We start from the raw sequence: 15,022 nt of genomic DNA, 5'->3' as shown, positions 1-15,022 counted from the left end.
TAGCAGTTTAGAATATTGTCTCAACATGCAGCATATCGAAGGCTGATGACACTCATTGACTGTTTTCAATTTGAATAGCATTTAACGTAATCTACAAAATGTAATCAAGGCTCGGGCGCTGGTAGCAAAGTGGTTAGCGCGCACGCCACATGAGGATGAGGCTGAAGTCCTCTGGGTGGACGACCCTGGTTCGAGTCCAACCTGTGGCTCCTCCCCCCCCCCCCCCCCCCATCATTCCCCACTCTCTATCTCCCTGATTTCTGACCCTATCCAATGTCCTATCTCTTCAATAAAGGCACACGCCCCCCCACCCAAAAAAATAAAAATAATCAAGGCTTATATTGAATATAAAAAATAAAAAAAAAACAAGCATGGGAGGGCCACTATCCAGTGTCTTCTGAGGAGCTGCAGCATAAATCAATAAATATACTTCTAGGGATAAACTTTCAAATTACAATGAAACATTGGTTCCTTAGAAGAGGAGGTCCAGAGAAATAGGAGGGATCATAGATTTGATTCCCTGAAGAAATGTTCAGATGTTTTTTACTTTATTTTCATTGATTGCTGTCAAACTTGTCATTTGTTTTCTTTTAAATTTGCATTGATTCATGTTAATTATTTGTTTTTTGTAAAGTTGAGTGAGATGAGATATGTAGTCATACTGCAAACATTAACCCAACTTAACTGTATTGATACATTTTCATCTAATGTTTGTTATTTTGTTATTTCCTTTGATTTTATACCTTCAGGCCCAGGGCTGGATCCAGGGGCTTTCTAGGGGAAGACCCCCTTGAAATCTGATTGCGCCCCCCCTCCCAAATTCCTAAGCTGTGATTGGCTTTTTGACATGTCAGAGGCAGGACTTGTGTTCAATTTAACCAGGGAATAAAAACATTGACAGGAAATAAAGTCTGAGTATATTTCTAATTCAACACCTACCTGTGTCTGTGCCACCTCCCTGTCCTCTGGTGAAGCAGGGACCATGGGTTCCCTCTCTTCCGTTGGCAGTGTCTCCTCATCTTGACGTTCTGGAGCTTTTAAAAGTTCGGCCTCCTGGAGTTTAAGGTCCTCCTTGGTTTCTCTCTCGGTCATTTCCAAAACTCCTGGACTTGTGCTCTGTGCAGCAGCCTGCTGTGTGTTTTCACTGACAGGTATTTGTGTCTCTGTTACGTTCTCTCCCTCCACGCAGCACAAGAATGAGCTCATTGTTTGCCCTTCAGCCGGACAGAAATCTGTCATCTCCTCTCTTCTGACACTCGGAAAAGACGTTTCAGCTGCACGCGCTACACCGAGCTGACGATCAGCAACACTGCCGCATGGGTTGGAGGGATTCAAGACCTCATCCTGCTTTACCTGACGGGTTTCCTGGAATGATGAATTTGCACTTGCAGAACTACTTACATCATCAAGTCCTGCAGAAACTACCCGCATGGAGTTCTCTGACTGTGAATGTGCAGCCTGAGACTCGTTTAATGTGAGACTCTTTTTTAGTTTCACATTTTTATCGTCTGATTCAGGACTGGTTATAGTTTTAACGGGTCTAGATTTCTCCTCAGGTACTCCTACCATGGTGTCTTGTGTTAGCTTAGCATCATTTATCTCTGCTGCTGTTGAATATGAGAATATATCTGGACTACACGCTCCAACATTTTCCCTTTGCGGCATGTCCACTGACTGGAACTCAGGGGCTTCTGTGTCCAACACTTTCTTTTGGGTTTCACTGATGTCCACACTGAATTTCTCCTTCTCTTGAGCATCAGAAACTGCCTTAAAAGTGTCTGATTGTGCTTCTGATTTCTCTGATTCAGGGCTGATTTTTCCAGAATTCTTCTCAAGAAATCCCACACTAGAAACAGGCTTTGAATCAAACACTCCCTGGGAACGTCCAAATACATCTGGACCTGCGTTTTCATTAACCTGCATGTCCCTGGGATCCATCTCTAACATTATAGTGAACACTTTCTTTGGGATTACAGCGCTGTCCTCATCGTGTTTCTGTTGTGTTCGGGCGTCTGTAACTGTCTGCGCTGTTAGATGTTCAGACACATTTTCAGGGGTAAAAGGGGGAGAGTTATCTGGCTTAGCTGTCCTGTGCTCGCTGCTTAAAGGATGGATACCAGAGCTTAACGTGTCCGTTTCATCTCGATGCTCGACACATGCCTCCCTTTTTGTTCTGGGTGGACTTGATGTCAACAGTTGGGATTCTTGTTTGGTTTTTGACTTGGAGACATCCACGTTTGGGTATTGATTAGTATCTTCTTTGGCTTTTCCCAAAATATCTTTGGTTTGGATTCTGTTGTCATACTGATTACTGGCACTGTTTTCTTTGTGGTCTGTTGCAGAATGTGAAGGAGAAGCAGGAGGATGCATGGCTGGAGTTTCTTCAGGCGATGTTAAAGTTGTTTTGCTTTCACTTTTTGGTATTTCTTCAGCCACGTCGATGGACAAGTCTCGGTTCAATTCCGTTCCAAACTGAAAACCATTGAATGAAAAACCAAAAAATGAACAAGGAATCCCAACTATTAAACAGAATACATTGTCTACTTTTAACATTTTCTGTGAGTGAGCAAAAGACTGACCGGGCTTTTTGTGAATTCTTGAAGTGTCCGTGCACTCTGACTAAGAGCCTCTGAAGCACTTTTCTGCAGCTCCTCTGACACTTGTGATCCCAAACAGTTCAGAAGAGAATCTTTATCAGAGAGCACTTCACGTAGAGAGTGTTGAAGCAAAAAGCCTTCATCCAGCGCGGCCTGTGACAGACACATATGAAAACGACTTTTCAAGTTAAAACCAGATATAAGGATTTAAATTCAGATTTTTTTTAAATCAATGGGGATGCAAAAAGCAGATTTTAAAGTCCCAATGAAACAAAACTTAAAAGAGTATCAAACTGCTGTGTCGTGACATATTCCCTACTGAAACCAGATAGAACCAATCACAAGCGAGCAGGCGGGACATAATGTTGGGATGAATTTGATTGCATCGTCAGCTTTGACAAAACTTTTAAAAATGAGTAAACGCCCCTGAGTGCAGGATGAGTCATCAGACATTTTAAACGTTTTACAGGAAAAGAAAATACTTTTGTTTTGATGTGAAAAATGAAAATACTCAGATAATGCTTTACTGAAAAATATTAGTCAGATAAAAGAACATTTAAACAGGAACGCTGGATTAAAATGTGTTTGTCATTTCATGGGGACTTAAACATTTCCTGCCATGCCAGCTGCTCTTTGAGGCTGGACTTCCACAATCTGACTTTAGGCTAAGTGCTAAAGTAAAAATCTCAACATGCTCAAAACATCAACATTAACCGCCTGCTTAAACAACAATGGTGTAAACAGCTATTGTCATGTTCATTTATTGTTTAAGTGCGTTGATGTCTTTTTTAACTGGCATAAAACACAAAGTAAACATAAACCTGAAGCTTGTGCTTGTGTAAATGATTCACAGGTTTAAAGTGGTGTTGTAGTTAAGACCACAGTAACCGAGACCAGAGGGCTCCGAGACCAAGAAAAGACCAAGACATTTAGGGATTGAGACCGAGTCAAGACCAAGACCCATAAATATTTATGAAAATCCTCATCTGGTGTTCAGTGGGCATGTCACTCATTTAGACCGCAACACCGCGAAGGTTACATCCGTAACCGGGGGATAAAGACCAAGACCGATTTTGAGAACTACAACACTAGTATAAAGTCATCAAGTAGATTAGTTTCACTGAGAAAAGACAAGGAAGTCCCCGACAGAGAGCAACATCTGCAAACAGCTGCAGTGCCCGACTGTTTAAAGAAACCAATGAAACTTCTGAAAAACAAAACTTCTATTAATAATTTATCTGAACCTGTTAATCATACAGGAGCCCACACAGGTTGAAAATTTAACCCTGAGCTTTATTCAGTGTAAATATCCAGATCCCAAAGTAATCAAAGAGAAATAAGAAACTGGAGACCCCGTCCAAAAAATACAAAAGACGGGAAGGTGCCAAGCCAACACTTGACGGGTGAATGATTTTTAATTTTCAGTGAATCTTTCCTCAGATAAGAAAAATGATGGTTAATCATTCTGTGTTGCATAAATGACATAAAAAGTTTTTCTTTGTTAAAGTTTGTTGTCTGACATGAAGTGTGTTGTATAATGTGCCTACCTGTTTATGTACTGAGTTGGAATAAATGGATGAACATGAAACTGTCTGAGTCTTACCTGGCTGGGCGATGAAGGTTCAGCAGTTTGGCTCCACTCCTGCAGCCGGCTGATGTCCTGTCTCACCCTGTCAGCTGTGTTTTCTACACACTCCTGCTTACTTTGAAGAACAACAGACCTGAGGCTGTGAAGTGAGAACAAGAGAGAGGGTCAACAGCGATGTCAGGAAACTTAAACACAGTCAAAAATAGAGAGAATACAAATCCTCTTTTTTACTGAACGAGTTTGAACTATTACTGTGGAAATGACTTTTCATCAACCCTGACCTCTGACTTTAAAAACCACTGAAGGGTCATTATGGAATAAAGACAAGCCTACATGTCGAATTCTAAAAGTTAAGAATTTAGTGTGAACACTCCTTATCCTCTAATAATTTCTTAGCTGTAATAAAACCATCATCTTAGCATTTATCAATAACAACTGGATGATCAATCATTCTAAAAATGCGTCTTCTCTGTTTTCGAACGATGACTGGAGTACCTGTCGAGGTCTTTAGCAGCTGTTTCCACAGACAACATAACATCTGGACGATGTGTTTCATGTGTGATGTTTGTCTCTCCAGTCTTCTGCAGATCAGAAACTTTTGCAGCCAAATCTTCCAGCCTGGTTTCACAACCCTGAGAGAGACAGAAATGTTTATTTGAGTGTCTCCCATGTAGGTGAGTTTAAAGTTGGTGTGTGGAAAAGTAAAAATTGGCTTGTTCTCTGCTTTTATTCAGGGATTAAGTAAACAATACCTGTAGTATGTGCCACTGCTGTTTGAGCAGCCTGATATCAGGTAACACTTCTCCGCTCCCACACAGATTCCCATCTAAACTTTCCATCAGCTCCTTCATTGCTGTCTGCACACAACAGATTTCTTCCTCTACTTGTTTAACTCTCTGCTTTCTGTTCTCAGTGAGCCGCGCAAGACTTTCTCTGACGCTGTCGTCTAGCGCCCTCTTGTGGCTCTGGAGGCTGCCGACCTGCTGGGAGAGGCTGGCCCGAGCCTCGGCTGTGGCGCTGCCAGAGATGGAGTCCTTGAGTGTTACAATTTGTAAAAGGTCTTTTTCCACGTCTGCCACTTCTTGTAGCAAAGCCTGAACCGTGAGAGAGCAACAGATGAACGTTTTCAGGAACAGATCAACAGGTGGTTAAACCAAAAACGTCTTTCATGGAGAAGGAAAAGCAGAAGGACTTTGAAATAAAAGAATGTCTGACATGTTAATTTATGTTGGCGAGTTCCCTTAATGGATCTTACCTCCAGAGCCGGTGCATCAGTGATCAGCGCGGCTGAGCTTTCTTTCTGCTCCGGCTGAAAGGCTGAGAGCTTCTCCTGCAGGGACGCCAATTTCCGCTGGCAGTCCTGCATCAACTCACCGATTTGATGCTCTTTACGCACACTTTTCTTGAGGCGGGAACATTTACCCTGTGCATGACATTTCATGATTCATCATTTCTTGGGAGGTTGTCTCACACGTGCCACGTGATAAATATCAGATTTAACAAGAAAAATGAACTTATTTGATCATGTTACACGCAAAATATCAATTCAGATGTCGAGCTACAAAGATTCCACCATTAACAATGTTCACTAAATTGAAAAAGCAAAGCACTTCCAAATAGTGCCAAATAATGACAAATAATGACTAATGATGGAAATAAATGGCAAGTGGAATCATTAGAAAAAGCACGTAGTTGAAGGGCAATCATGAACAGCTATATTCACAGAGTATTGTGTGCACACAGGATAATAAAGTCACTTTATGGGACTTGTAGGATGTTAATACAACATTAAAAAATGCTTTCACATTTGTATTTGTTAATGTAAACGGACTTGAGCTTGTGAAGTGCTTTTCTCGTCTTCTGACTACTCAAAGTGCTTTTACAGCACGTGCCACACCTACACATTCACACACTGATGGCAGAGGATTCTTTACCATATTTAACTATTTCTCTTTACATAAATTTACACTGACCTCCTCAAGGCGAGCCTCCTCTTCTGCCATGGCACTTTTCACAGCCTGAAAAACATTCACAGGAAGTATTAATTACACATTTTAATCTGTAATCACAGAAACTTGTCCCTGCACAGACAGACAGACAGACAGACAGACAGACAGACAGACAGACAGACAGAAGAGTGTTCTTCCTTTACTATCTGTGCAAACTATTCTGCCTTTTCAGCAACAATTGGACACTCCTTACTGCAGGACAAGTAGAAACAAATGCAGAAGAGAAGAAACAACAGATCAGTGTGACCACACCCTCATGTGACTTCAACACTGCTCTGTTACATGAATCACTGCTTTCTTACTCGATCACGTTGAAGTCTCCCATCTTCAGGATTCTGAGTATCAACACTTTCTCCAAGCACAGAGGCAACAGTTGGTCTCAGATCTGCGACTGAGGGCTGAGTAGACTTTGAAAGAGTCCGAGATGCTTCGACGTTCCTGCTCAGAGAGCTCTGCTTCTCGGAGGAGCCACCCAGAAGATTGGTTTGAACGTTGTTGTATTTCTCCAGCAGCTTGCTTCCCTCTTCCACCAGAGGAGACTCCTGGAGGTTGCTGTTTTGTAAAGATGACACAAGCTCGTGTATATCCTTTGTCCTCTCCCTGCAGGGGGAAAAAAAATATATGGGCAATGATGATGCTCAATCACCTGCTATTCACACTTTGAAATGTTAATGATGGGACAAAATAAATGGAGGTTTTGGGGTTTTCTTGTTGAAAAGAAGAAAGGAAGAAAGTGACATGTCTTATGGGGGCATGAGAAGAAAACAAAAAGGACATTTGAACAAGAATTGAAGAAAGTCTTGTCTTAAAAGGAGATGATTTAACGGTGAGGGAGACAGCATGAAGCTTATAACTGATGTGCTAAGTGTGAAATGATGCAGCAGCAGCAGCATTGTGCTTTTTCAGGGTTATAAGACTGTGTTTGATATGAAAATACTTCATGCCCATTTAAAATTGCTACCTCGCACACCAGTAATGAAAACAACAGGTAGGTAATGATTATTCTGGTCTTTTATGACGCCTCGGCCTGATTGCTGTCACTCAGAAGGCGGAGAAATACCAGGTCATGTAATAATACACGTGTCAGTCATCTCGAACAGTGTAACAGACTAAACAACTTTCTATTTGCTGACTCATTAATCAAACTCACTTCACAGAACTTTGATTTCACTTTACAGTCTCTGCCAGCTTTAAGCTAAATCCAAAAAATGACAGCTGGGTCCAGACCCCCGTGACCCTGAACGGGACAAGCAAGTCATAGATAACGGAGGGATGGGTGGATTGTGCATGGTCATGGTCAAGTTGAAATCTTTATATATGGGAGCAACGTTGAACTGCTAGTCTAACAACAATGATTTTAAATGTATTTTAAATATGGAAAATAAATCCTTTTTTTTAATTTCATGAATAAAATGAAGAAGACCTCTGGTTGAAAACTTTTTGTGGCATTTGAGAAAGGGTGCCGGCCTATCCCCTTCCTCACTCTGCTGCTTTTGCACGGCCCTGCACCTACGTGATGTGCGTATAACTACCTCCTTTTTCAGGATTGTACAAAGTCCCAAAGAAAATATTTAAAGATTGAAATAGGGATTTAGAACGGCAGACAGCTGGAGATTCTTTCACTTTTGGGTCCAAGATGTGCTTTTTTCCTTATTTCCCGATAAACAAATGAAGCAGTTAACTGCCCTGCAGGCTTAGTCATAATCTCATTTTATTTCACTACCGCCCCACTTTTTACCATTGTAATGGTCCTTGGGTTCCTTGAAAGGGGCTATATAAATCCTAGTTATTATTATTATTTATTTCTACATCTTGCATAATAAACGGTTTACCTTTGTTGAAGTCTTTCCTCTTGTAAGACACTACGTCCTTCCTCATTCCCCGCTCTCTCCTCAGCTGCCTGCAACCATCGTGCTAAATGTTCACCCTCCCTCTGCAGCCTGCGACACACATGGAGCATGATTGGAGGCATGCACATGACACAGACACACACTTACAGCATGAACAATACACTGTGTGTAAAAGTGAAATCTTAGTTCTGCTGCAGGATATCAGCTTACAGAGAAGACTTGAGAGAACAAGTTAAATGTGTCCTGCCGTCTTCTTTTTAATCTTCAGAGTTAGAGCTGTATGAATCTCTAAGACTGTTTGCACACAGAGCTGGTATCTGTCACATGTAGAGCTTAGAGCAGTGTTTCCCAACTGGTGGGTCGGGACCCAAAAGTGGGTCGCGGAGCCATTTTCATGGGTTGCTAAAGTGTGCCTGGAAAAAAAATTTATTATTTAAAAGTCTATGAAGCGCTTTGTTTGTTTTGTTTTGTTATGTCACCTTTTGTACTGTCTGAGGTCAAAACTGCACAATTCGGTTCACGATTTGTTGGTGGTGGGTCCTGAGGTTAGACCAGTTGAGAACCACTGGCTTAAAGGATACGTCTGATGTACTGAGAGCTGGAATCTGTCACATATAGAGCTTAAAGGATAAGTCTGGTGTTTTTTTTAAATATATCTCCTAATCACCAACAAATGCCATGAACCCAACCCTTTAATAAGCAGAACCTTTTATCTGTGTGAACTACAGATGTGTGTTTTATTTGTGGCTGAAGTCAGATAATAAAGCGAAAAATATATTCTGGTATATGATTGGAATTCATACAGGTCAGATGTGTAATAAAAAGCATCCTCCATTCTTAATGAATTCAAATGTTCACACGCTCCTTGAACTCCTCGCTTCATTATCAGTCCAGTTTTTCCTGCTCGGCTTCTTAGTTTAGATCTCCTTGACAACGTGTGAAACCCCGCCCAGCAGCTCTCGTATGGCCTTATTGGAATGTGTAAACGTTGCAATAAAAGTTTGTAATGTTGACTGATGTGTGTAATTACGCCACATGGTTGAGAAGAGACGTCAATCAGCATTACTTTGCAGATGTAGAAATCTGTGCATTAAATGACAGCTGAAACATGAATCTAAGCACGCTGCACGGTCACCTGTCGAGATCCTGGATGTTCCTCTGAGTCTGTTCCTCCACCTCAGAGAAGAGCTGATGAGTGTTTCGGACTTTGTCCTGCAGCTGCATCCCGTCCACAGACAGACTCTGGAGGCTGAGCGGTTTGGCTATGGAGGAGATGACACTAAGGTCCCCGAGGACACTCTCTGCCTGCTCATCCTGAGTCTGGAGCTCCAACAGTAGATCCTGTACAGGGGGGAAAAAAAGTGTATTTAGTGGTTAACAGCTGATTCTGTTTATTACAAGCACAGCCTCAGAAGTTTGAATCAACACGTACTATGTTGTCACAATTAAATAGCTTCTATGTGTACAGTTTTTTATGTGATTACAGACTTGAAAGACACAAAAACTAAATCAATCACAGAAAATAAACACCAAATTCTTGTAACAATATGAAAACATTTTGGTGTCAATGCTTATCTTGTTTCCCATCCTTTTTAGTTTCTATGTTTCTGAGTCTAGCAGATTTTTTTAAACTACTTTTGTGGGAGCATCATGATCATATTCTTCAACAAACAAATATGATAAAAAAAATATGATTAAGTGAGATTTATGACTCGGCAGAAAGTGAGCTGCATTGACAAAAATCACTAAAAAATGTTGACATCATGATTTATAACACTTGGCTGGTCTTCACCTCAAAAGTGCGTTTAATCTCCTAAACCTAAAATCCAGCTAAAAGAATGCAATGTTCACAAAACTCATTGCAAGATTTTTAAAATGTGGTTCTTTCAGCACTTAATTCAGTGAAAGTAAAAAACTTCTAAATGTAATTAATTGTTCAAACAGGTTTGGACTCACCTTAAGTTTTGCGAGGACTGTTGGAACATCTGAACCCCTGAGAGTGAGGAGGGAGTCCTGGATCTTCTGCAGGGAGTTAGCACATTCAGCCATCCTCGCCGTGACTTGTTCCTTAGCAGCCACCATCTGCCTGTGAACGTCCTCGGCCTCAGAGGCAAGCTCCTTCAGCTCCTTTATCTTCTTCCTCATCTGGGTCTCCACAACCTGTGACAAAACAAGACAAACTAAATCAAGTAGACCTGTCCTGACTCTGTCTGGTCAACTGCTGACAGGATACTGAGGGTCGACTGGGTCAAGATTTCATCATTAAATGAAAGATTCAGTGTAAGATGGTGCCATCATAGCTACAGAAGTGCTAGATTAGAGTCCCAAAAGTATCCTTCAGCTATAATGTACAGTGACAAGGCCCTCAAATATGTCAAAATGAAATAGCCACAAACAGAAATGTGTTTTTTTTTATCAATAATACATCAGAAAAGTAGGCTGGAGTTGAAAATGAAACCTCCTTTGTATATGCTGACTCGTCCATCCCAGTAGCTTTATATGAAGCTGAATCATCTTCATGTCAAACAGAAAACTAAATCAAAAGCTGCACGCTGTACCTGCAGCTCCAGAGGAGGCTCTGCGCTCTGAAGCAGCATCTGAACCTCACTGGCTCTCCTTTGGAAACGCTCAGTATTCTCCTCTTGGGCTAAAATCTCGTTCTTAAAAAAACAAAAAAACAAGAAGGAGATGATTATTGTTAAAGAAACCGCAGAAAACTGGAAGGCATGTTTCATTCCAAAACAGGTCCAAATCTAGAGGTTTGGTGGTGTCAGTTTTACCTGTAAGGCTGTAATATCTTCCTCAGTCTGAAAGGATGGAGACTCAGCGAAGACTGCCAGTTTATTGGTAGTCCAGTTCTCCACCTCTGCGCCCAGCTGGAGGACGCCCTCCCACCGAGTCAGGCCAAGGTGAAGGTTTTCAAGGTGAGAATCGGTTCTTTCTGAAATCTGTGAGAATTTGAGTTGTATTGAAAGCCAGCACTCAACCAAAGTAAACATCAAGATCCAAGAAACTGCCTGTTTTAATTCTAATCATGAACAAAACAATGCATGTGTTTACCTTTAGGATCAACAACTCGATAAAACAAAGACGTAAAGTCTCCTTTAATAAGTGAAACGCTAAGAAAAACATTCTTAAAGGAGCAGTATGTAACTCTGACATGTAGTGTTCAAAATGGGTACTTCAGTCCAAAAATTCAAAACATTGGAGGGAGCCGTCTCTCCACACCGCCTCCACAGAGTAGATGTGCACGCGAGGCGCCATGTAGCAGACAAAGAAGCTTCAGTGTTTAGCCAGCTCTGCATCGGTCTGTAAACCTTTTAGTGTTCTAACCTCTCTCCATTTTCCAATACTTGTCCTAGTTTGAGCACGTTTCTACTCTTGGAGCTTATTAGAAAAATGCCAAGGCTTGTTTGATCGGGTTCTATCTGAATCAGTTCGCTTGCAAGCTTCCATCGCTGCACCACCTGTTGGCTTGCCGTGATCACTAGTCTCATATCTGACAAACTGAGGGGTGCCTTAAAACAGCCGTGTGGGGGTGTCTTAAAACAGCCTACCTGGTCAAAACAAATACAGACCATTCCAGGACAGGATCTAAACTCAGAAGAAGGACACACATACACCGTTTGCCAAAGTTATTCTTCCTTGTCACCGATTTTTTTCAAAACCCATACAGTCAACATTTTTGATCATTTAAGGAGTTTTCTTGATTGTAAAGTAGCACACCAAGGATTGTAGTGTGTAAACTACAAAAAAATGTTTCCTTGTGGAGAAACTAAAATAAAAAAAGAAACCCTGACCACCACATGCTTTGATAAATAAAACAGAACAGCCTGTTGAAACTTGAACGTACATCCAGCCAGCGGTCCATGAGAGCATGTGCTTCTTCCTCAAAAGGGATGGTGGTGCATTCTGGGATCTGACGTAGATGAGTGTGAAGCTGCCTGCAAACACTGCGCACCTCCTCTATCCTGTCCCCGAGGCCGCTCAGCTCGGTTTTTGTTTCCCGGACCTGAGGAGCCACAAAACAAAAAGCACGCACCATGCGCATTGAACACACTCGAGCTATAATTCAACAACAGCGGTGTACTCCTTCACCAGTGGAATTAGAAGTGTGGTGTACCTTAGTGTGCAGTCTCTGCAAGTTTTCTTTCCCCATGTAGGAGGCTTGTTCATTTATGGCGCTCTCTGCCCTCTGCAGAGTCCCACTCAGCTCACCACGGAGGCTCTGGAACCTCTTCAGCAGCTCTGTTAGGACTCGACACCGCTCCAGTCTGGATGTGATTCATCCAAAAAAAAACACACAAACTCAACCACAACACCGTGAGATAGTTTTCATTCAGGAGGAGAGCGGAAGAGAAACTTCTGTCTTTACCGTTCAGTCACAGCTTTAGTCGTTGCTTCCCAGACCTCCTCCACCTCTCCGGTTTGACTCCCGTCAGAGAACCCTGCTTCTGATGCTTCTTCTTCAAGGTGCTGAAGCTCAGCATGGAGGCCGGCGAGACGACTTTCCAGATCTTTTAGGGCGCGTGTCCTGCAGCAGAAGAAATGACTGTAAGCATGCTGAGAGAGCCAAAGTGATGTGACTGAAATATTCAGATAACAAAATAAATAATAAAATCAATTCATATGCACAGTTGTAATTCAGGAACTACTGTGAGGAGTTTTTCAGTAGTTATAAAACAGGATGAAGTAAAAAGTAATGCCTCTTTATGACCTACAAATTCAAACAAGACCATCAGCAACAAGATTGTTTCTACATAGTTTTTTTTAGTTCCCCAAACCGCTGCCCCAAGGTAGGTAGGTAAACAGCAAAATGGGGAACAGGTTTTTTAAATTACATAGTAAGTAGTGATACTTTTGACTGTTAAGAGATTTCTTTTTAATACACTACCTACACATGTAGAAGACAAGATTAGCATAGAGATAAAGAGTACTGCTTCATCCAAAGTATGCAGAGTAATGATACTTTTTACCCTAACTTGAGCTTAATATATATCTGCAATGAAGTGCTGAAACAAACCTGTCCTTGTTTATTTTTTTTATGTATAACATGAATTATAAAAAGTATTTTTTTTACGTTATACCTGTATATGTGAAAAGGCTTTTATGACGTTCTAAAATATAAGTTTTCTCATTTTATCCTCTCTGTTGAAGCAGAGTTTTGAAGCCCAACAATGGCTGTCGCCTGCCGCCATATTGGAAATGTTATCTCTACCTAACTTGCTTATTCTAGAAACAGGCAAACAGATGGCGTTAGGTTGGAGTTAATAGCGACAAGATGAACACCTTCAGCCACAATCTTCAACATGCGAATGTATGAATATCTGTCTGCCTTCAATACATAATCAAAACTGATCAGTTATTAAGAAAATACAGTTTTAACTAATTAAACAACAAGCTACTCATACCAAAACCGTTCTCCTGTATCAGGGTGGAGCCATGTTTATTTCTTCTGTAACATTGGGCATTTTATAAAGGACTCTAATGAGGATATCCAGGCTTTCGCAGCCAGCCTCAAGTGGACACTAAAGGAACTGCAGTCCTCTGCACTTCTGCATTGGCTTCATTTTTCAACACCAGAGATTCTCTGATTCTCTCTCTGCACGTCTTCTATCAGTGTCTTACCTCTGCTGCAGAGCAGGCAGGGTGGGCTCCTTTAACCCCAGCTGTTCAGCTGCTGCCTCCATCTCCTTCAGCGCTCCTATCAAGGCAGCTCTCCTCTGAACCAAACGCTCCCTCCTCTCTTCTTCTCTCTTAACCTGGCTGCTTCTTCTTCTCCTCTCATCCTTTGCTTTGTGGACAGTCTCTTCAGATCTGCACGTCTGATCCTTTTGCACATTCGCCCTTTGTGCATTCGTTTCATTATCTCCCTCCAGTCTTCGTCTTTTGGCCTCCAACTCTGACTCCTCTTCTAATGCACTTGGAGACATACACTTCTGCTCCTGTGCTCCCTCCTTTCGTGATGAATCATCCCACGACTTTGTACGACAAACCTCCAAAGGATTCAACTCTTTAATCCCCTCTTTGTGTTTTTGTCCCATCAGGAATATCTCATCGTTTCTCTCGCTCTTCTTGGTGCTCATCGACTCTTTCTCCTCAGCTTGCTGGGACGAAAACGTCACCACATCCCGGCACGTCACGGCCGAACCGTCCCTGCTCAGAGTCATCCCCGCTGTCTTTAAAAGGCTGTCAGCTTGTTCCGCAGCCCTCTGCAACTTCTGCTGCCAAGACTGTCTGTCCTGCTTCCAGTCTGCCTCATTCTGCTGCCTGCTGGAGTCCTGGTGTGTCGACGGGGTTGGGATTTCAGCTTTCGCTTCCCTGACTGTGACTAGGAAGTGATCCAGGGCCAGGGCGGCTGACTGAACCTTCTCCAGCCGCTGTCTGAGCTGCTCCAGATGATGGACGCTGCTGTGCAGAGCCGGACTGAGGGATGACGAGATTTTGACTTTTTGCCCTCGTCTTTCCTCCTCAGTTAGCTTTTTCAGTTCAGACTGCAGCCTGACATCCATCTCCTGTGTAACACAAGAGGGATTCATCATAATGTTTGCATAATTATCTTATAAACTTAATGTTTTAATAGTCTAAACTAGGCATAGATGTACCTGTAAGTCAGAAACCAAATCCGGATAAGGCAGTGTTAAGGAGGAGATGTCTATTGGTTTTCTGATGATCCAGTCAAGTGTTTCTGTCGTCAGTGTCACCTGAAGGTCTGCAGAATCCATCAGGTCAGCAGCTTTCTCCACAGAGGTCAACCTGCATAAGTCAAGGACAAAGCAACTTTAATATCAGGATAGGTGGGTTATCTATTGTGGGGAAGTCAGAGTTTGAAATGTTGATAAGAAACTCGTAAAAATTCAACAATATCAATGGCTGTTTCGAAACCACGGCAACAAAAATGAATTTCTTGTCCCCCAAAACTGGGTGGCTTTATCTTTAATTTCAAACCTGCATCAACATTAACATCAAATTCATTAC

At 41.9% G+C, this 15,022-nt stretch overlaps 1 protein-coding gene across 4 annotated transcripts in view; it reads right to left on the bottom strand.

The window, feature by feature from the left end:
• The window catches only part of LOC132984759 (nesprin-2-like), a 98,443-nt gene that overhangs the window by 61,240 nt on the left and 22,181 nt on the right, over nt 1–15,022 (bottom strand). For all 4 annotated transcript variants that reach the window (XM_061051697.1, XM_061051699.1, XM_061051698.1 and 1 more), the window contains exons 28-45: nt 14,650–14,800; nt 13,673–14,559; nt 12,420–12,578; nt 12,168–12,318; nt 11,898–12,056; nt 10,825–10,992; nt 10,603–10,704; nt 10,001–10,204; nt 9,180–9,385; nt 8,027–8,134; nt 6,497–6,794; nt 6,159–6,203; nt 5,441–5,608; nt 4,938–5,279; nt 4,681–4,817; nt 4,201–4,324; nt 2,580–2,750; nt 940–2,472 (exon numbers count right to left, since the gene is read on the bottom strand). In XM_061051697.1, coding sequence (XP_060907680.1) covers nt 940–2,472; nt 2,580–2,750; nt 4,201–4,324; nt 4,681–4,817; nt 4,938–5,279; nt 5,441–5,608; nt 6,159–6,203; nt 6,497–6,794; nt 8,027–8,134; nt 9,180–9,385; nt 10,001–10,204; nt 10,603–10,704; nt 10,825–10,992; nt 11,898–12,056; nt 12,168–12,318; nt 12,420–12,578; nt 13,673–14,559; nt 14,650–14,800 — 5,113 coding nt within the window. The remainder of the gene's footprint in view (nt 1–939; nt 2,473–2,579; nt 2,751–4,200; nt 4,325–4,680; nt 4,818–4,937; nt 5,280–5,440; nt 5,609–6,158; nt 6,204–6,496; nt 6,795–8,026; nt 8,135–9,179; nt 9,386–10,000; nt 10,205–10,602; nt 10,705–10,824; nt 10,993–11,897; nt 12,057–12,167; nt 12,319–12,419; nt 12,579–13,672; nt 14,560–14,649; nt 14,801–15,022) is intronic.

Source organism: Labrus mixtus, chromosome 12, assembly GCF_963584025.1.
Source record: "Labrus mixtus chromosome 12, fLabMix1.1, whole genome shotgun sequence".
NCBI lineage: Eukaryota > Metazoa > Chordata > Actinopteri > Labriformes > Labridae > Labrus > Labrus mixtus.
This window is presented reverse-complemented; position numbering and strand designations above follow the sequence as displayed.